Raw genomic sequence first — 23310 nt, 5'->3', positions numbered from 1 at the left:
TCATGTAGGATTTTGACATTGTTTGGACATTCAATGACCACATACAGTTTGCAGTCATAAGCAAAGTTTGTCAGCCACAGATTCTTTAGTTTTAGCTTGTACTTTGGAGAAATAGATTCCAAACAGTAGAGGTACCAGGACTTATGCCTGTGGAACACCACTGGTTACAGGTCTGCTGTTTGTGGTGCATTCCCCTATTCTGACTGTATGGGTGCTATCAGAGAGACAGTTAGTGACCCATTTAATGATCTAAGGGTTGCCAACTAACTGGATGGGTTTCTCGATGATGTTTGAGTGAGGGATACACACAGACATCCTACAGAAAGGCCTCATTGAGACCAAAGGTGTCAGAACCATGGCCTTAAGCTCAATGCCAAAAAATGTGTCGTCATCCCCCTTGGGAAAAACCCAGTTCTCCTGAATTACCACATCGATGGAAGTCCACTGAACACAGAAGGCGTTCTAAGAGATATGGGAACACAGGTTGACAGAAACCTCTCTTATGACCATCACATTGCCACTGTGGTCAGAAAGTCCTTCTATGTAGCACATCTCTTTACTAAGGGTTTTGCATCCAGGAAGAAAGAGGTCATTGTCTCCCTCTACTCTTCCCTCATTAGGCCAATCATTGAATACAGTGCCCCTTTTGGCATGTACCTCACTAACCACGTGCAACAACTGGAGAGGCCACAAAAGTAGCTCACAAAGAGGATCCTAGGCCTTAAACATTTATCCTATATGGACAGACTAAAAAAACTCCAACTATTCTCTGTCTCATATCGCGTACTTATATCTTATATCATATATCTGCTTGACGTACAAAGTCATGTCTGACCTAGCTCTGTTAGAAATGCTACATCTAAAGAAATCCCATTCCCTCCGCACCACACACTCCAGAGACCTCACCCTCATTACCACAATCAACAGAACATGCTGGAGGGACATGTTCATAACCCAGAGACTGCCCATGCTATGGAACAGACTTCCCATACATGTCAAGCAGAGCATCTCACTGGCCCTCTTCAAGAGGAATCTTGATGAGTGGATGGGAAATAGAAAATTCACCCCAGGGATCACTCCAGTGGCTTTACTCGACAGAGGCACTAGGAACTAAGGTTGGGTGGCACAATGCCAGGGTAATCCTATGGGCTAGGCTTGTAAAGGCTCCAGGGCCATTAGCCTAGTACACACCTATGAACTCTATTTGGCTGAGTAGTGTGTCGGTTGCACATTATCAACTCAATAGATGGGCAGTTTAACATTATGACTGAAAATATCCACAAAGACAGGAGTGGCTAAAAGGAAAATTACTAATGCAGATAAAGGAATAGAGAATTGCCAGATATGTTACTGTTGAATTTGTGAAGATCATAGTAAGTTAAAAAAATGTATCAGTTATATGCATAAAGCAAGTGATACATAATTTTCCCAAAATGTACAGTAGCCCCCCACCAATAAAAAAAATAAGTCTTTCACTGCATGCCGTGAACTGTAGAATACAGTGAGTTTTGAGTACATTCTTTTACTGTGCCAGTGTCATGGAGTCAGGTTTGCAAGTTACTGTTTCGCTGTAATTTAAAACATGTGGAGCTGAGTAGAATGTCAGTAAATTACAGAAACTGTATGTCACAAGACAGCTGTTCCTCAGAAAGAAATGGGAAAGCAACAATAAGTTACATACAAATGTTTTGTAGACATATTAACTAGAGGTAAATCAAAAGTCACTAATAATATCGATACAATACCCCACTCGGGTATCATTGAAAAACTCATCAGCTTAAATGTTAACCCATACATCACAAGATGGGTTGCAAACTGGCTGAGTGACAGAACCCACAGGGTCAGAGTTGCTGGCGCCATGTCAGACTCAAAGCCTGTCACAAGTGGTGTACCACAGGGCTCAGTCCTGGGCCCACTCTTGTTTGGCATCTACTTTGTACAAGCAAACACAGGAGGGTTATGGCTGACAAAGTTTGTAGATGATTGCACATCTGACACAGATATCCTTCAGAAGGGTCTCACAGAAGCGGATAACTGGTGCCAGAGCCATGGCCTAAAGTTAAATGCCAAAATGCATAGTCATAAAATAGGTGGCAATCCACTGAGCACAGAAGAAGTTATCAGGGACCTGGGGACCCAGGTTGATAGTAGTCTGTCATTCGACACCCATGTAGCTAAAGTAGTTAGGAAGACCTTCTACATTGCCCACCTTATCATGAAGGGATTCTCATCTAGATCAAGGGAGGTCATAGTCTCCCTATACTCATCACTCATCAGACCAATGATTGAGTACAATGCCCCATTCGAATGTATCTGACCCGACACTTGCAGCAGCTGGAGAGGCCACAAAAGTTCCTCACCAAAAGGATAAAGGGTCTCAAACATCTGTCCTATGCTGCCCGACTGAAAGAACTCCAGCTCTATTCAGTCGCCACCGCTTGCTCAGAGGTGACCTTTGCCTAACATACAAGGCCATGTCAAACCCAGATTTGATGAATATGCTTCTCCTCAAAAAATCTAGATCCGTCAGAGCCACAAGGGCGGAGACTTAAACCTCGACACGGGTATTAATAGGAGGTGCTGGAGGGATAGATTGATCACGCAAAGACAGCCTAAGCTGTGGAAAAAAATCGGTATATGTGAGGCAGAGCACCTCGCTGGCCTTGTTCAAGAGAAATCTTGACCAATGGATGGGAGATCGCAGATATACCCCAGGGATTACCTCAGTGTCACTGCTCAACAGAGGCACAGCAAAATAATGGGTATAGTTCCCCATACTAAAGGAAACTATGGGCTAGGCTTGTAAATGCCCTCGGGCAGATAGCCTAGTATGAACCTATGAACCTATGAACCTAATAAAACACAGTGTAATAATCAAGAATTTTCTGAAACATGCTTCCAAACATTAAATTGAAATTGTTTATATAAATAAGTAAATCTTTCTGCTGCTGGCAAACCGATTAAATAAATAAATAATTCTTACTGTAGGCAGAGGGGAAGAAATTTAGATGAGAAGTCCCTTCCTTTCTATTGTAGCTGGCAATTGCAATTACAATTTTAACACCTCTGCAGTAGTGTGAAGGGACTGTCAATTCAGGTTGGATTACAAAAGAACACTGAGATCAAAGGCCTACAGTTTAGCTACTTCTCTTCCTGCAACTGGATAACTTCGAAGTATGGTGTAAAGCAAGCCGTAACCAAAACATAAATGAGGGTGATTAGCAACAGAAAAGAAGCAGCCGTCTTACAGAAGGAATACAAACTGACAATGAGTTCATAGGTTCATAGGTTCATAGGTTCATACTAGGCTATCTGCCCTAGGGCATTTATAAGCCTAGCCAGAGTATGTTTGGCTTTCGCCACCCATTTTAAATTAATTTTGCTATGCCCTTTTTCGAGGTTAGTATACTGTGCCTCTGTCTAACAGTGACACAGAAATGATACCCGGGGTAAACCTACGATCTCCCATCCACTCATCAAGATTCCTCTTGAAAAGAGTCAATGAGGGACTCTGCCTAACCTGGACTGGGATTTTATTCCAGAGTGAAGGGAGCCTCTGGGTTATGAATCTGTCCCTCCAGCATGTCCTATTTATTTCAACGCTGAGGTTCAAGTCTCGGCGTGTAGCTCGATGGGATTTGGATTTTTGAGGTGCAGCATGTCCCTTAATTCCGGGTTGGACATGGCCTTATACGTCAGGCACAGGTCACCTCTGAGCAGGCGGTATGCCACTGAGTAGAGCTGGAGTTTCTTTAACCGGGCAGCATATGACATCTGTTTGAGCCCTTTGATCCTCTTGGTGAGGTACTTTTGGGGTCTTTCCAGTTGCTGCAGGTGTTTGGTAAGGTACATCCCAAAAGGGCATTGTACTCAATTATGGGCCTGATGAGGGATGAGTAAAGAGGCACGATGACCATCCCTAATCTAGATGTGAATCCCTTCATGATTAGGTGGGCTATATAAAATGTTTTTCTAACCACTTTGGCCACGTGGTTGTCAAATGAGAGATTGCTATCAACTTGGGTCCCCAGGTCCCTAATTACTTCTTCTGTACTTAATGGATTACCACCTATGTGGTAATTTGTGGGCACTTTGTTTTGCCAAAGGGGATGACTATACACTTTTGGCGCTTAGCTTGAGGCCATGGCTCTGGCACCAGTTGTCTGTTTCTGAGGCCCTTTTGGAGGATGCTTGTGTCGGCTGGAGAGTCGATTATGGCGCCCAGTTTGCAGTCATCTGCGAACTTGGTCAGCCACAGTCCTTCCGTGTTGGCCTGTACCTCCGAGAAATATATACCAAACAAGAGAGGTCCCAGGACTGAGCCTTGTGGGACGCCACTTGTAACTGGTTTGGAGTCTGACATGGCTCCAGCAATTCTAACCATGTGGGTTCTGTCCTTGAGCCAGTTTGCAACCCATCTAGTGACATAGGGGTTTATATTTAAGCTGGTGAGCTTATCTATAATGCCTGAGTGGGGTATTGTATCGAAGGCTTTTGCGAGGTCCAGATAGGCTGTGTGGACCACCTTCCCTTCGTCAATGGCCTTGGTGACTGTTTCAAAGAAGTCAACCAGGTTTAAGAGGCAGGATCTGCCCTTAACAAAGCCAAACTGGGTAGGATCCAGTGTCTGTAGATCCCCAATATCTTTATTTATGAGGTCCATGATGATCCTTTCCATAGCTTTGCAGACCAAGCTAGTCAGGCTTATGGGGCGATAGTTTCCAGGGTCCGTTGAGGCACCACCTTTGTGGAGAGGGACCACTGTTGCTGTACGCCACTCTTTGGGTACATATCCTGTAGTAAGGCTGAGATTGAACAGTAGTTTTATGTTTGGGTTTAGCTCTTCTTGGAGTTCATGTAGGACACAGCCTGGGACACCGTCTGGTCCCATTGATGCTGTGTTTTTGCTTTGGAGAGGGCGGCTCCCACCTGAGCATCTGAGATGTCAGGGGCAGCACTCTGCTGGGATAGATATTTGCCCTTTGGTGGGGAGGGGATAAGTTTGCGCTGAACCTGTCAGCTAGGATGTTGGCAATGTCTGTGGGATCAGTGTATTTTTGTCATTTTGGACTAATTCTGAGCATATCTGGGAATTCCCACCCAGGTTCCTAACATAACTAAAGAAAGCCTTGTGATTATCCTTAGTGTCCTGTGCAATTTTTCTCTCGAAGCTGGCCTTTGACGATTTTATGAGTGCCCTTAGTTTTTTGCTAATACTGATCAGAGATGCCTTCCCTTTTTGGGATTTTGCTCTATCATGTAGTAGCTTCCTCCTTCTATTGTATAGTTTGTTTATGGCTGGGGTCCACCAGACAGGTCGTCTGCCTTTGGAGGATTGGGTCTTGGTTTTATTTGGGATTGCATGATCCATGCAGTCCTGAAGGTGTTCATAGAATGCATTTATAAAGGATTCTGCGGTCTGGGCCGTATTTTCCACAGGCCTCCCATTATATGTCAGTGGCATGGGAATTCACCGTTATTTCCTTATGTCTGGCATGAGTCATAGAAAAAAGACTTGAAATGCTTTATGGGAAAGAGAAAGGGTTGAAAGAGAAGCAGATCACGTTGATATATCAAGCCCCATCGGTAGCCATGTTGTGGTAAACAGGCTAAAATTACAAATAAAGCACTTAGAGTGATTTTTAGGTGTTAAAATAGGTCTGGAAACAAAGATAGACTGAAAAAAGCATTTTTTTTTTTAGTTCTAGGGTGGAGATTTCCTTTAAGTTTGATAAGTTGATACATCCAACAGAACAAGGTGGTTTAGGATTAACTGATTTAAAGGGATATTTTAGAGCTACACAATTAAGGCTCATATACATAACTCAAGCACAAAGCTATAACTCAAAGCAGACAGGGATGATGATGAAATAGGGGGATTCAAGAAATAAGAGAGTGGAGTTTGGATCCTGAAGGAGAGTAACCGCAGCCAAACAGAATGTTATATTCACAAAGTCGCAGAAAGTGTTCTAAGAACGAACCAATACAAGACTGGAGAAAAGAGATTTTGCCAGTAGGGAAGACTTCACATAGCATGTAGAGAATAGACAAAAGGAAGCTGTAATTTACTGGAGAAAACTGACAAAGAAAGCAAGGTATTTGGAGCAAATAACTTGAGAGGGGACCCACTCCTTTTTCGCATCTAATTTTCTAAAAGGGAAGCAAATGCTGAAGGTTTATGGCTGACTAAGTTTGCAGATGATTGCAAGCTGGAGGTTATCCTCAACTCACCTGCAGACACTAGCATTCTTCAAGAAGGTCTATATCTGACTAACAAATGGTTGCAAAGCCATAGTCTTAAAGTCAGTGATAAGAAATGAATAATTGTATCATTTGGGAAGTCAACCATCCCACCAAATTACTATGTTGATATCACACCCCCTAAGAGTTGACACAGTGGTCGGGGATCTGGGTACACCTTACCTTCAACCACCACATAGCCACAGTGGTAAGGAAATCCTTTTATTGTGCACAACGTATAAGTAAGGGCATGGCATCCAGGTCCAAAGACGTGATTATCCAACTGTACTCCACCCTTAACAAACCAATCATGGAGTACAGTGCTTCTGCTGGTATGTACCTGATCAGACATATGCAGCAACTACAGTGACCTCAGAGGTTCCTTACAAAAGTAATGCAAGGCATAACAAACTTTCCTTATGCAGAGTGCCTTAAAGCCTTTTCTCTCTACTCAGTCTCCTACTGATTGCTGAGGGGTGATCTATGCCTGGCTTACAAGGCATTCGCAAAATGCACACTTATGAATCTCCTGCATATTCATAAGTCAAAGAGTACCAGAAATACAAGGTCTAAGGACCTAAATTTTGTCTGTGACTTAAACAGAGCAGGCTGTAGAGATACATGTCCCAGAGACTGACCCTTCTATGGAATGAAGCTGAGTTTGTGTATTACTCAGTTTAAGTGCAATCTAGGCCAGTGGATGGGGAATAGGACATTTAAATTGGGTCTGGCATCCATATAACTTATGGACAGAAGTAGCTTATAAATGTCTGGCCCTGAATGTCCTATTTGGATACAGGACACCATTATTCTTTCAGAAAAACTTGGTTAGGGTTAGAAAGGCCTCCTGGGTCATTAGCTTAGTAACAGTCTATCACCGTATGAATACAGTGGGATAAGGGCAAGAAGATGGCAAGAAGACGTTTGGACTGCAGGTTAGAGACTGTCTTCCCTACCAGGGATTGATATTACAGTATAGGCAAATAGAAAATGATAGGGGAATCCGAAGTGAAGGACCTGGTCTGGTAGAGTTTTTAGTTGAATCAAGAACAGAAGTTCCTATACTTATCTCTTTTATTGTTAAATCTATAGGTTCTAACAGCAGACCATCCTGATAGAATGCCATTCTCCTGGTCTACAAATCAGATAGCATTTCTTCACTTCAGAACTAGCTGAAGACCGAAAACTCAAGTCCTCACAGCAGCTTCATCCAAGGATCATGGGATCATAGGATCATAGGAGGTTACCAGGCTATTGGCCTTGAGGCCCTTATAAGCCTAGCCAAGAGTTTAGCAAGTCACCACCCAATACCCCTGTCCAGCAGGGACACGGGTGGAATCCTAAGCAGAATAACTTTGATTCTTTCTCTCGGTCCAGATCAAGCTTTGCTAGGATCATTCTCCAGTGGCTCCTGGACTGTTCTCCTTCCACATCCCAAATGTCGTTTGCTATAGTAATCTAATCATATAGCTAAGGCTACTGCAGTGGTGATCAATATGGTGAACTTAGTACAGTTGTATAGTTTGAACTTAGCATAATAGTGGATGCTTGAATGATCAGTGCTGCAGTAGCCGCCCCTCCCTCCATCACCCTTGATTTTTGGTGTGTTTTTTATGCCAGAGTGTGAACATTTATTTTTTGTTATCCATAGCATTGTGTTTTCAGGGCCCAGCCTCCCCCACTCTGCTGGCAGGAAGGTTGTGAAGTCCTTTGTGCCCAAGCTTGTCTTTTAGTCAGCGCAGCTCGAGCTGCTTGACAGTTTGGGCACATGGAAGGTACCATGAAGCTTTAGAAGCTGGCAGGCTGTTATATCTTTGGCAGGATATAACCCATATAGCTAAGGCTATTATAGTAATGATCATTTGAACATCTGTTATGGTAAGCTCAATTTACAACTTACACTACTATAATTTTCTGTTCATTGAGAAAAAAATTGGAAGAAAGTAATAAAAAAAGGATGAAATTAAACAAACATGACCTTCAAATGGAAGACAGTAAGAAACCTTTTTTGGATAATCTAGTCTTTATTTTTGACTTCACTAAAAGCATTTAAACCCCTTTTATACAGTAAAGTCAAGAAAACTTACTGCCGTAGCTCTTAACACCAAAGACACATTTGATTTCCTTTGGAGTTTTGATAATCAGCTGGGTATGATACTAAACATATGGTATGTCTAGCAATATGTAAGGTAGATTAATGTTTTTATGTAAGTAAAAATTATGTGAATTAGTTAATTTTGTCCAAGTGTGCCACGCTATAGTAAAGTAACATCCCTAAAGCACAAACTCTGAAAATAACAGCACTCTGAAATAAACAGATCAGATTTGATGCAAATGTATTTTATATGGTAGATTTTTTTTTTTCACAGTACTTGGAAATATAAAATGTTACTACTATTTTTGCAGCTACTTTATAGACAAGTGAAGCTGATACTGCTTTGTGCCAAAACTGCTGTCATGTGCTGTGTTGACACTTTTTGATTCTTCACTTTGTTTATTGCTTAATACAAAACACAGAGGTGCAAGTTTCAGGGCTGCTTCACACATAAGTGCATGATAACATTTGTAGAGATCAATAACTATGGTGTATTGTAGGGGCAAGCCTCCTCCCAGCATGTTTGTGGCTAATTTGTTCTAACACAGAATTTGCACCACCTTATTTCTTGTCCAAGGTTGTTTGACCATAGTGTTAAACTATACATATTGTGCATTATTGAAAATTTCAGCCTTTCATCTTTAGTGCCATTGCATTGTTTAGGCCCTGCCAAGTGACATACTGACACCATGTCTGGGATTGTTTCCTGCCTTTTGTCCATTGTATGTCAAAATAGACTACAGCTCTTTCATGTGCCTCCCTGAAATGGATAAAGTTTGCAATGAAATTGAATGGCTATACATGACACACACACACACACACACACACACACACACACACACACACACACACACACACACACACACACACACACACACACACACATAATTGGAGCATGACAATGACAAAATAATGTTTCTAGAACCCGTATACTCCCTACTGCTTAAGTATTTCAACTCCAAAATTACACAACAGTGGGGAAGGGCATATTACTCAACTCCACTGTTTACAGCAAGCTCACACTAGCACTGCTGATCAGCTAATATGTCGATCAAATGGGACACACAGAAAAACTGTCAACGACAAAATTAGCATGTATATCTGTATGTTCCTATATGCAGCTAGCTATATATAATATATATATATATATATATATATATATATATATATATATATATATATATACTTTAGATAAGATAGATATAGATTTATAGTGTAATCAAGAAAGTACAATACACATTTGGGTAGAGCAGTTTGAGTCTAAAAAAGAGTTACTGCACATATGAGGGAATGCTTATTTGTGAATATAGTGCAGGTACATAGGAGTGTGCATGAAAATGAATCTACAAAGGTGATGCTTGTGGGGATGTGCAAGATTGCTTTACAGTGGGTAGTGTGTATATGTGAGTGTTCGTGGCTTACGGTTAAAGTAAAGGCTAGGGAAGGGGATGGATTTTCTGTGATGCCTTGGTAATAGTATTTGTGAAGTGTATGTATTTATGTGTTATTGTCATGGTAATATTAGGGAAAGTGTTTTTAGTAATGTAATGTGTGGAGTTAGGTGTAGCACACAAGTAAGGTTGTCAAGGGGAGCCCCTAACCTTAATTCAAAAACATTGTGTCATATTTTCTGGCATTGCTATTTATTAAGTCAGCACCATCATTTGCTTGCAAAATTATTGCATGTTTCCTGTTGACTAATCATTCTGTATTATTATATTTATTTTTTGGATGCTTATTACATTAATGCTTGCATAATTGTCATCTAGCTATTATAGGTGGGGATGCCCTTTTTCTAAGCTTTAAGCTGAATTTATTTTACTGGTTTGATTCACCCAGGTTGATACTTTATTTTTCTTCACCGTTTCCATTATGTATTCTAGATGTTATTGTCTGAAATGTTGTTATTTGTTCTTATTCTGAGTTCTACGTATTTTCCTTTTAACTGTTTTCTTTCCTGATATTTCCAGCTTTTTCTTTTTGTAACTTAGCTTTTGTGTTCTAGATCTTTGGTGTTTATAGGCACATTTTTTCTAGCGGCCCTTTTATGTGCCTTGTAATAAGCCAACTAATAAGCTGATCATTTTGAGTTCATTGAGAAATAATTACCTTTTGTAGATATCTGTGGGCTTATTTTTTAATATTATTATCTGCCACCTAGTTTCTGTAATACCAATTTATGCATAACTGAACCCATAAGTCACTATTTATGTATTAATTATAGCCTGGTTGGTATGCTGTATGCATCAATGCTTTATTACTTTAACTAAAATGGAAATAAGAGGAACAATGGTGTAAATTTGATGATAATGTCTTTTGTTTCTAATTTCCTTATTCTGTTTAAATTTTTAATTCCACTCCTTTTTTCCCTACAGTAAATTGTTTATTTTATCCCTCTGTTTGCCTTTTCTTTCATTTTTAATAGCACCTTTGTTTTACATTTTTGCTTTATTAGTTTATTTGTTGCATGTTTATCTCATTTTATTTGTTGATCCACATTTTTTATTCAATGCCCTCCTCAATAATTTCTTCCTCCATTATTTATGACAGATGTTTTTTCCTAATGTCTCACTGTTTTACTCCTCATATGGCAGTTTGGGCCTTCCAGTTGTGTAGACACCTCTGTATTTTGTGCAAGCACAGAGGTGATTAGTCAGTGTGAGATGGTGTGGGCACTCCTGGCAGCATACTTCTGATGGGTTGTGACCCTATGATGCCTTTTCCTGAGATGAAATCCCCCAAGGATTCTCACCCTTCTTTCCTTCAGATTGTGTGCAGATTTCCACTGTTCTTTTAGAATCAGATGACCAGGACTCATTGTCCTTTGGTCCCCTTTAGGGTAGTATATTCCAGACTGAGGTCTATGCACAACAGGTCTGGCATCATTTCTGACTTGATGCATAATATCACCCTTGCATTTATTACAGAGACCTGACTCAGTGACATCTTCAGCACTCAGTTGGCTGACACTATTCCATACAGACTTTCTGACTCTAGATGGAGCCATGACTGGGGATAAGATTGTTATCTTATAGATCTAGGCTGAATCTGACACTGATCATCCCTAGGAAAACCAACTCCTTTGAACATGTTATTGCTGCAGAACCAAACTGTGGGATCTGAAGTAGGAGATTCATTTGTCAGCAACCTGTGGATTATGGATCCGATATCGTATCCGAACCGGCATGGTTTATCCAGCTATGGATCCGAGCTCCTAGCTCCTCCCCTCTCCCATAATGCCCTGCTCTCCCTACATGACCCCAGATCTAGTTTGCCGCGTTCATGGTGACAGCCTAGATTTCGAGCTCCAAAAGCTGAGTGGTTTTGTAGTACTTTAAAAGGGTTTTTATTACTTGAAAATACTTTAACTGTGTGAAAGTGTTAGGTTCCCCTTCTATATATATTATTTTTGAGTTAAGTTAAATTAATTTTGTGTACCCTCCCCTCTGTGGCGTGTAGCTAGTGTGAGTGTGTGTTTCTTTGGGGCCTTTAGTGTGTGTGTTAGTTTTTTTTTTCTTAAAAAAAAAAAAAAAATATATAGTATGTCTGAGGCCCCAAAGGCAATTTTTTAGTGTGGCCATAAGCTATCCCCTGCTGATGGCCACACTGTGTGTGTTCGAGGGGTTGAACACCTCACCTCTGGATGTTCAATCTGTGCAGGGTTCAACCACAGGGCATTGAAGGAGCGGAGGTCGAAGCTGGTCTTGGCGGGACTTTTGCCCCCGGACTCGGCTTCGCTTCCGCCTCTGAGAAGTTACGACGGTTGCTGCCTTGCCTGCTCCCCTCCTCCTCCGGGATTCAAACTCCCCACGGGTTTGGAGGAGGAAGCCAGGAAGAAGGACCGCGAGAGAAGCACCATAAGCGGCGGGCCGAGTCCTCCGCCTCGGCCCCGGCTTCTCCTCCGGCCTCCTTGGCTGCTGGCTCTCCTCCTCTCGGCGTCCCCATCCTTTTCACCGGGGCCTGAGGAGGAGGAGACCCGACCTCCTTCGAGGCTATCGAGGCGGTACTCTAGGCCTGCCTTGGTAGCCTCTTCGAGGTCTACCTATACTCTCTCCGACACTGATCTGGACCGGATGATGGGAAGGTTCATCCAGGCCCAGATGCAGATGGGAGTGCTCCTGCCTCACCCCATTTTCAAGCCCATAGCTCCTTCTCCAACCCGCTACCGGGCTCGGAGCGAGCCGGGCAGGCTTCCTTCGAGGGGGGGGGACAGTACTAGGTACTTCGGATCTGACCCTGCCCTTGAGTGTTTCGGATCCGACCTCTCGGAGCCTTGCTCCGAGCTTCAGATCCGGGGGACTCAGTGTGCCTTCGGCGCCGTCCGTGTCGGAGCGCACTGGTTCCTCGGATCCGAGGGGCTCGGCGCCGGCTCCGATCCACTCCTCGGATCCGAGGGGGAGCCGACTGTTGGATCCTTTGGTCGAGGCTGGCCCCCCCTTCAGCTTTTGATGTAGTGGAGAGGGCTCTGTTGAGGGCTTCCGGACCCCCGGCACTTGCTCCGCACTCCATCTGCTCTGGGTCAGGCTTCCGTCACCCGGTCACTGGTACAGCCCGTTTCAATGCCCCAAGCAGTTCCTTTGGAACTAGACACTGCTTGCGAGGGCTCCTCGGACAGCCCCCCCGAGGAAGCACCTAAAGGAGGCACATAGACTCCCCCGAGTCTTTAACTGAAGACACGGACTTGGAGGAAGGGGAAGGCTCCCCAAGATCACCCCCCCGAGGATGTCTCCTTTGGAGACATAATGGAAATGCTTCACATAAGAGGTGGGTGGTCTGCCCCAAAGTCTTCCTCGGACGAGTCTGTGTTCTTGGAGGCATTTGAAGTGGGCCCGTCTACCTCTTGGGTGTCCCCTCCTGCCGACCCCCTGGTGGACCTCATTACCACCAGGGCGTGGAAGGAACCGGACACCGTGGAGCCAATCCCCAAGAGGCCGGACAGGATTCTTAGCCCCCCTGCTGACCGTGCCCACTGGAGCAAGGGACCCCCGGTAGATGCCATGTTGACGGCAGCAACCACTAAGAGGGAACTCGCTCAGGAGAGTCCCTCAGTTCATCCTCCGAGCAAGGAGTCTCGGATGATTTACCACTTGGGGATGCAAATGTTTAGTTCAGCGACCTTCTCAGTGAGGGCGCTCAACTATCTGGCACATGTTATTAGGATGCAGCGCAATCTTATCAAGGAATACGCTGCATCCCCCCCAGAGTCCATGTCGGAGGAGGACAAACTTTTGCACTCCACCCGTATGGCCACTCTTCGTTCCGTGACCAATACCTCTATGCGGTTACTTTCCCATGCTACTGAGGGAGCCACTAGAGCTGCAGGAGTAGGCATAGTCACGAGACGCCAGGCCTGGCTCCACCATTGCAATTTCACGGAGCCCTTCAAGGCGTCATTCGCGAACGCCCCCTTTGACAGTTCTGCCCTTTTTGGCAAGACGGTTCGCGACACCTTGGTCCAGTGCAAGAAGGACGGGAAGACGCTGTCTGCCGTCGGAGTCCGCTTCTCTGTGCCCCAGAGGTCCTACTCTAGGAACCAAAAGGGCCAGAAGAAGATGTGGTTCCGGAAGTCGCAGCAATCCCAACCCGCTCCGGACAACCTGTCCTTCCGTGGCAGAGGAGGACAGGGAGGACACCGCCCCAGGGGCAGAGGGGCTCCCAGGAATTTCGGGTCCAGAGAACCTTTCTCTGAGTGGCCCGCGCAGCTACCCTGAGGGGTTGCACGTCTGCTCCACTCTGGAGGCAGTCGGGGGACGTTTTTCGGAGCACCTAGCGGCATGGGAGTCCTTAACATCAGACCGCTGGGTCCTCCGCATTATATCCAGAGGATACAAAATCCCTTTTCTTTACGTCCCAAAGCTAAAATCCCTCCCCGATGTTCCACCCGATCAGAGGGAGGCCGCTTCAGCAGAAATTGGCCATCTGCTGAGGAAAAGAGCCATCCAGCCCGTCCCCCCAGACCAGATCGGATCAGGGTTCTACTCCAGGTTCTTTTTAGTGCCAAAAAAGATGGGGGACCTAAGACCAATTTTAGACCTGTCCCTATTAAACTGGCAGTTCCCAAGGAGAAGTTCCGGATGGTCACTTTGCAGTCCATCCTCCCCCTTCTGGGAGAGAATCACTGGATGTGCTCTGCAGACCTCAAGGATGCGTACTACCACATACTAATGGACAGACGATCCAGGAGGTTTCTTCGCTTCCGGCTGGGAGCCAGTCACTACCAGTTCAGGGTCCTTCCCTTTGGTCTCACCACAGCCCCCAGGGTGTTCACCAAAGTGTTAGCAGTGGTTGCGGCCCACCTGAGGCTTCAGGGAGTGCAGGTCTTTCCGTACCTGGACGACTGGCTTCTCACCGCCCCAACAAGGCATCTACTATCCTTGGCAAAAGACTCCTTTCTTCATCTAGCTCCCTGCCTAGGCATCACGATAAACATAGGTAAGTCCAACCTGGCCCCTACTCAGTTGATAGAATTCATAGGTGCCAGGTTAGACACCAGGAGGTTAAGAGCCTTTCTCACAACCGACAGAGTTCGGAATCTGCGACTCCAGGTGCGGGCCATCCTCCACTCCAGCTCAGTTCCGGCGGAATTGGTCCTGAGGGCACTAGGGTCCATGGTGGCAGCGATTTCTCTTCTCCCACTCGCCCGCTTGAACATGCGGGTTCTTCAGTGGACACTTCAAGTACAATGGTCATATCTTTCTCTCCCCCTACATCACCCCATTGCAATCAGTAAGGCTTGCAAGCGGTCTCTGTTGTGGTGGCTCCATTCCCAGGATCTCCAGAGAGGCCGCCCCTTTTGTGCATCTCCCCCTCTCACCACAGTGACCACGGACGCCTCCCGCTTCGGGTAGGGAGGGCATTTTGCAGGCCGGACGGTCCAAGGCATGTGGAACGACTCAGAGACCTCCCTGCATATCAATGTTCTGGAGATGAGAGCGGTGCTCTTGGCGTTGCAAGCACTTCAAGCCTTTCTTCCTCTGGGAACAATTGTGATTCAGTCAGACAACATGTCGGTGGTCTGGTACATCAACAAACAGGGGGGAACCAGGTCTTACCCTTCATGTCGAGAAGCCATGAGAGTGTGGGAATGGGCGATCTCCACCAACCGCTTTCTCATCGCAACGCATATTCCGGGTCGGTCCAACATCCTTGCGGACAAGCTCAGTTGCACCATTCTCTCCCCGTTCGAGTGGTCTCTCAATGCTCAAGTAGCGAAACGTATCTTCGCACAGTGGGGGACTCCTTGTTGCGATCTCTTTGCTTCTCCCTTAAACACCAAGTGCGACAGTTTTTTCACTCTAATCCCTCCTCCAGGGGATTTCCCGAGAGACGCTCTGGTGCATGCTTGGCCTCCCGGTCTTCTTTACGCATACCCCCCTTTGCCTCTGATGCTCCAGGTTCTTCAGAAAGCCTCTCGGTTGGGGTGCAGAATGATCCTCATAGCCCCATTCTGGCCTCGGCAGATCTGGTTCCCTTACCTAAGGTCTCACTCAGTGAATCCACCTTGGATTCTAGATCCCATTCCGGATCTGATATCACACCCATCGAACCTACCAACTCCGAACCTGGACAACTTGAAGCTGACTGCTTGGCTGCTCCAGTTCCACTCCTAATCAGGACTCCGTATCGTCTCGCCTTTAAGGCCATTCTGGTAGCGGCTCATAAACCCTCTACCAGAAAAATTTACCGCAGTAAATGGAAGCGATTCTCCATTTGGGCGGAGCGGCAGGGTCTAGATCCCTTCACGGTTCCCCTTCCTTTGGTGCTAGACTTCCTTACCACTCTTTTTAATGATGGCGCCAGTAGTTCCACGGTCAAAGTTCAGCTAGCGGCCATTTCTCATTATCATGTTGGTCATGACTCTGGGCCTCTTATGTCTGCCAGATTATGTAAAATCTTCCTAAAAGGCACCTTTCTGCTTAGTCCCCCTGTCAAGCAGGCGGTTCCGCCATGGGATCTTTCCTTGGTTCTTCAGGCCTTGACTGCTCCCCCCTTCGAGCCTGCGGCCACAGTAGATCTAAAATTCTTATCTCTTAAGACTGCATTCTTAGTAGCCATTACTTCAGCCAAAAGAGTTTCGGAACTTCAAGCCCTGTCCATGAAGCCACCTTACTTGATCTTCCATCCGGACCGCGTGTACCTCAGGATCAATCCCTCTTTTCTTCCAAAGGTAGCTTCGGAAGCAAACATTAATCAGTCCATCAACCTCCCTGTTTTCTTTACTAAATATCAGAACAAAGGCGAGTACAAGCTGCATTCGTTGGATGTTCACAGGCAGCTTCATTTTTATCTTAACAGGACAGCTGGTCACAGGCAATCCGACCAGTTGTTCATTTAATTTGCCAAATTCAATCTGGGTAAACCAATTTCCAAAGTCTTCTTGTCACGCTGGGTTTCCCAGTGTATTCTATTAGCTTACCAAGCTTCCGGGAGGTCCGCACCGGACGGAGTCCATGCTCGTTCAACCCGGTCTGTTTCTACCTCAGCGGCCTTTAAGGCTAGGATTCCTTTGGATGCCATTTGTTCAGCAGCCACCTGGGCTTCATCTCATACCTTTGTTTCTCATTACAAGCTGGATATCACATCTAGAGGTAGAGCATCCTTTGGCTCATGCGTGCTCGGAATATCCTTCCATGACGGCCGCCCAAGACTCAGGTAGCTGGGGACTCTGTCCCACAGGTTGCTGACAAATGAATCTCCTACTTCAGATTTAGAAGTTATGTACTCACCATAATGTTCCATCTGAGTAGGTGGATTCATTTGTCTGCAACCATCCCGCCCTCCTATCCCCCTGGCCTTGTCAGTTTCCTGCATAGAATGTGTTACCCTTTGCTAGGGTATTTGATACAGGGCAAACTCGATCTGAGGTCATGTAGGGAGAGCAGGGCATTATGGGAGAGGGGATGAGCTAGGAGCTCGGATCCATAGCTGGATAAACCATGCCGGTTCAGATCCGATATCGGATCCATAACCCACAGGTTGCAGACAAATGAATCCACCTACTCAGATGGAACGTTATGGTGAGTACATAACTTCCAATTTCTTCTCACCTGCTGTCTGGTTGCATGAGGACATTCTTGTAAGAGTTTACCAGTTTCCTCATCAGCTTAGTTTTATGCTGCCAGTACGTTGTTGTTATTATTGTTGTTGGTGAGTAATATATGGCAGAGTGATGGCTCAGTGACTCTTGCTAGAGACTTTAGATGTATCATGAAAGGATTTGGGTTTGAGTGGGCTGTTATCACTGCAGTACACAAATCTGGGCATTCACAAGCACTTGATAATTCCTACTAGATGTGAAGACCTATGATCTGATGGCAGATCTGGTCTCACGGTCTGACAACTTTGTATTGTTTGATCTTGAGTTACCCATTCCTTAGGTCCCCTAATCTAGAGATGAGGGGAGACCTGACTTGTTTTACAATTCACATTACCTCTGACACGTTCTCATATGTGCTCCCTTAATTCCTATGATAGGATGTTGCAGGCTGTCATGATGATGTGGTAGGCTGTTGTAATAAATCACTGTCCTCAGCTCTTGATTTGCTTGCCCCATGTTATGTACACCTAGTTTTGCTTAAAGTGCACAAGCCTCGATTTGACTTAGAGAAGAGCAAATGCCATTGGTGGCATGTGTGCTTTTGGATTAAGAAGCTTGACCTGAACGACAATTATGATATGTACTAGACCATGCTCTCCTATAAAAATGCTGCTTATTTATCAAGGGAAAGCTAAGCAGAAGATAATTGGCCAGCTGTGCTATTTGATTGGTGGACCCACTGACCTGCCTGACAATCAGCAGTTAGTAACCACCAAATGTACTGCCATTTGTTATTTGATTGGTTAATCAGTTGTGTTTGGTTTTGAAGTTAAGCTTGCTGAATGCTCAATCCTGAGAACTGATATGTACTAGTAGGGCACCTAAATGACATTCTGAGAGCAGTAGTTAAGTTCTTTCTGTGTAGGGGCTACAGAAATTTCACATGTACTGCTCTTGCACGTGATTTACAAACACCAATGTTTTGTTGTTTGTGTGACATTTCTTTTACTTGTACGTTTACTGCTTTTTATTTATATACAATTTGAATTGCCTTACAGATCTCTGTACTACCTCACTCACCTAGCAGTGCCTCACCTGATCAAAACCAAAGGCTGCATCGTAAACATCTCTAGTGTTACTGGACAAAGATCTGTGAGTATGAAAAATAAAATTCCAGTTACAGACTGCATAACTTGCTATGAAGACCTGCATGTTAGACAGCAGAGCTGAATATTGGTAACTGAGCACGTATGCACTGCTGTGATGACATATTCATTTTTGAGATTGCATGTGTTAGCGTGAAGTGTTAGCAAATTAGTATGGATTGCGTTGTTCTTTCTCTGATGAGAAGAATGGAGAATCATCTGATGCCTTTTATGTCGATATAATGTTTGAGAAATAAGTGGGCACACAGGAATACAGTTTGTTGTTATGGTTGTCTTGAACTGTTTGCAGAAGTGAAACAAAAATGTTAAACATTTTAGTGTGTTATTAAAGCTTCTGACATATAGGAAGTGTCGTGCAGAATAACTCGATGTTTCATAGACAGGATGTAAAACATAACCTGTATGATTCAACTGTATATGTGGCATTGAATGCAAACTAAAAAAAAATGACTATTCCTAGAAGTTAAAAATGTAAAAACTCAACTGGAATGGCAGCAACAACGAGACCAAGTCTGATTTTAGTGCTTTTGTTCTTTTTCAATTGTCACACACAGAACTTCATCAGAAAACTTTGTTAGTTTATCTAGAAGTGATCAAGTTAATGCACTAGAACTAAATTTCAAAGTTCCTTTTGGTAACTCAGCATTAAAAATGGAAGAAATAGTTTCAGTCAAAAGAGTAGAACGCATACAATTACGAAAATGATTTTTAGAAAGAAAAGGATGGGGAACTGAAACAAAAGTTGGTAAATAGTAAAGTAGTAAAGTTGATGTTAACATGAATCTAGCAAGTGTGGGATGGTAGGACTTCATTGTAATTTTGAGGACTGTAATTGTGATACTTGGAGTTGCAAGTCTATTAGAATATTGTGGGGGAAGATATGTCATATTTGAGGGTGAGGTATCTTGGAGTATATCTTCTACTTCAGGCTGTAGTGCATGTAGTTAGTGGTGGTCGTGGCCCCCCATATAGGCTGCAGGTGGGCTTACACCTCTGCAGAAGTGCTTTAAGCAGAATAACATTGTTTTTCTGTTGCAATAAGACATTATTTTTCACTGTTGTAGGGGGTCACAATATTGTGTAGTGCATTTCTACTAGGAAGCTTTCATTAATGAAAGGGCCCTGAACTTCAGAGGCATCACATTTCAGTCAGGTGAAACAGCTAGATTGTCGGCCATCAGAGTGGAGAACATCACACATACATCACAAGTAGTTTGGTAACATTGCAGAGGAAAATGCATCATCCTTAAAGAAAGGCTGTCATAAGAAAGTTTCCAGCCCTCATTTTGCTCCTACTGTTGAGAAGGGGAAATCACATTTGCTTTTGCCAGTCTTGAGGCACCTCCTTTTACTTTCATGACTGGTTTAAAATCATAGTGATATGACCAGTTACTCTGCAGGAATTCCTGTCTGGGGCACTTTCATCTTTTGGCGTTTCTTTACAGTTACATTTTACTCTAAGGTAATTGAGTGCATTCAGCTGACTTTCCTAGGGCTTTTTACCTCCATTTGGTGAAACTCTCTTCTATTTCTTTGTAAATACCAAATGTAACAATTTGTTTAACTATCTTTCTTTTTCACCACCCTGTTTTGCCAGCCATTTGTCTTTTTTTGCTAAGCTTCACTATGCGTACTGCTATTTTTCTTTGTACCGTGATGTATTTGTAAAATATTTAATCTCTCTGCTTGACTGAACTGTCTGTCCTTCATTCTTTTGGTGCTTTTGTTTTTCTAACTGATTTCCTTCCTGTGTTCCTTTTGCTTTCATTGGTATTGTTCTTTATTTTCTTGTGTTTTTCTAAATGATATATTTATTTTTTCCTGTTTGGTACCAACCTGTTTAAGAATTAGAGTTTTTCTCTTATCTTTCTTTTTATTTGCATATTTCTTTAAGGCTTATTGCTTCTGTGTTAGTACTTATGATTTTCCATATTTGCTTGCCAATGCACACTGATACAGCCCTACATAACATCCCCAGGTTGTTCCCAGTCAATAGTAAGTCAATGCCCTGAGCTGTTTAACCAGTCTATCCATTCACTAATTCCCATGATGCACAGCATAACACGCTTACCCGTGCCATAGATAGACAGTAACTTCTGAAATGTTACCATGTGTGTTGCCTTTGAAAGTTAGTCTCCAGTTCTTCAAAATCTTGTTGTACTTCTGTGATTCCTTTTCCAGCAAAGTAATTTGCCTTATATTGACAGTAATATCCAGCTATATTTCTTGAGTTGCTGTTGCTGTACATCTAAGGAATTGCTGCTTACATTAGCCAAGCTCTTTTCTTCCCTCTCCTAAAATGTAGTTCTCCAAGAAAAATCATTTATTTTTCTGCTATGTGGACACATACTACCCTCATGTGTGAGGTGTCGATGATCCAACCCCATCATATGGATATTTAGGTTCATAGGTTGTTACTAGGTTAATGACCACTAGTGCCCTTACAAGCCTAGCCTCATGCCCCAAACTGTTTGTGTTCCGAGTATCATGGACACCTATACGATGGAATGGGACATGTTAGTAAGGAGGTAACTAAGGATATGCATGGGGTGTTAATGTAATATTTTTCTTATTGACAGCCTCTGTCATTAATGGACATGGGGTTCAAACCAAGGGTAAATTTACAATTAACTATCCAGTTGTCAAGGTTTCATTTTAATAGGGTCAGGAATGAACTCTGTTTTACATGGTTGGGGAGCCTATTCCAAAGTGCAGGGTTCCTTTGTGACACATATCTGTCTCTTGTGCATGTTCTGTTTATGTCAGAAGCAAAGTTCAGATCTCTGGATCTGGTGTTTATGGTCCTCTTTGTTTTGTGCATGTGCAATAGATCCATCAGGGCTGGGTCTCAGGAAGCCCTGTAGGCCAGTCAAAGATCCCCATTCAGCAGCCTGTAGGAGACTAAATACAGATTTAGAGCCTTTAGGCAATCAGTGTAGGACAGGGTAGTCATGCCATGAATTCTCCTGGTGAGAAACCTTTGTGGGCATTCCAGTTGTTTCAAGTATCATGGTTACATGCCAAAGGGGGCATTGTATTCAATGACAGGTCAGATAAAGGCAGAGTAGAGTGGTAGTATAACTTCCTTAGACCTGGATTCCAAATTCTTACCTATATGTTAATGACATAGAATGATTTTCTTATTATTGTAGCTATGTGTTGGTCAAAGGCCAGATTGCTATGTACATATTTCCCAAATCCCTTACTACTGGTTCTACCCTTAGGGGCATTTTATTGATGGAGTACTTAACTATGAGTGACAGTTTCCCAATGGGCATAATAATGGATTTTTTGGCATTGAGTTTTAGGCCATGGCTTTGGCACCAATCATTTGTTTGTGTTAAACCCACTTGGAAGATGTTGCTCTCTTGACGGGAATCTATAATAGCTTCCAGTTTACAGTTATCTGCAAACTTGGTGAACCAGAGGTCTTGAATGTTAGCCTTGACTTTTAAAAACTAGATACCAAACAGGAGCAGGCCAGGCACAGAGCCCCAGAGTATTCTGCTGGTGACCAGTCTCTTGGTGGAGGTGGTCTCACTGATCCTGAATTATTGGGTACTGTGTGAGCCAGTCAGCAGTCCAGTGAGTTATGTAAGGATTTATGCCTAGCTAAGAGATCTTGTCAAAAATGCCTGAATAGGTTATTGTATTGAATGCCTTAGCCAGGTCAAGATATGCAGTATGCACTGTTTTATCTTTGTCCATTGTCTTGCTGACCCTCTCAAAGAAGTCTACCAAGTTGAGTAGGCATGAGCTTTCCTTAATAAAGCCAGGTTGGGATGGGTCCATTGTCTTTGGGTTGCCAGTGTCTTTGTTTATCATTTCTGTGATCATTCCTTCCATGGTTTTGCATATTAAGCTTGTTAGACTAATGGGTCTGTAGACTAACGGATCTGTAGTTACCTGGCTCGGTTGATGGTTCACTCTTGTGGAGGGGAATGACTATTGCAGTCCTCAATTCAATTGGAATGTAGCCTGTTTTAAAGCTGTAGTTGAAGAATGCTTCAAGTGGTCCTGATAGGTCATGTTTTAGACTATTCAGGAGGCAACTGAAGATGTTGTCAAGCCCCAGGGAGATGATGTTCTTGGCTTTAGCGAGTGCTGCTAACACTTAGTCCCTGATGATTGCTTGGGGTAGTATGTTGGAGGGGCTTTCATCTGGTGGAGCTGAGGGAGAGTTGGGGGTGAAGTCTGAGCTGATTTTTATCAGACAGTAGATTTGCTGTGTCACCGTGATCAGTGAAGGTGGTACTGTTCACCACCAGTCTGGCACACTGCTGTGTTTTACCGCTAAGATTCCGGACATAGGTGAAGAAGGCCTTCTGATTGTCCTTGGCATGCAAAGCTGTCCTGAATTCATAGCTGGTCTTGTTGGACTTTATTAGACCTCTTAGTTTCTTACTTAGTTGTGTAAGAGAGCACTTGTCTTGAGTTGTCTTCCTGAGTTTTGCCATAAGTTTACTTCTGTTCTTATAGACCTTGTTTTGGGTTTATTTCTGGTAGGTATGGCAGCCGCTATGCAGCCATCCATGTTTGTATAGGGACTCTGTGAATAATTCTGTATAGGAAGCTGTGGTCTCTGGGTTGGGTGGAGCCTTGAATTTTAACACGCTGTCAGTTAATAGGATGTTGTTTGCCTCTGAATAGTTCGTAACTGTTTCTGGTTTAGCTGAATTTTCTGGGTTGATTTTTATTTCAAATGAGACAACTTGAAATCTGACCTCACTAGTGAGGACATGACACTGAATTTAGAAAAGTTATGGGTACCA

The 23310-nt window shown here is 43.7% G+C and overlaps 1 protein-coding gene across 2 annotated transcripts in view; it reads left to right on the top strand.

Annotated features, from left to right (window-relative positions):
• The window catches only part of LOC122806324 (3-oxoacyl-[acyl-carrier-protein] reductase FabG-like), a 198766-nt gene that overhangs the window by 78170 nt on the left and 97286 nt on the right, over positions 1-23310 (top strand). For both annotated transcript variants that reach the window (XM_044076642.1, XM_044076643.1), the window contains exon 4: positions 18431-18524. In XM_044076642.1, coding sequence (XP_043932577.1) covers positions 18431-18524 — 94 coding nt within the window. The remainder of the gene's footprint in view (positions 1-18430; positions 18525-23310) is intronic.

The sequence above is a fragment of the Protopterus annectens genome, chromosome 7.part0 (assembly GCF_019279795.1).
Source record: "Protopterus annectens isolate FY-2018-M chromosome 7.part0, PAN1.0, whole genome shotgun sequence".
Classification (NCBI taxonomy): Eukaryota; Metazoa; Chordata; order Ceratodontiformes; family Protopteridae; genus Protopterus; species Protopterus annectens.
The sequence above is the reverse complement of the archived record's forward strand: the minus strand, read 5'-3'. Positions and strand labels throughout refer to the sequence as shown.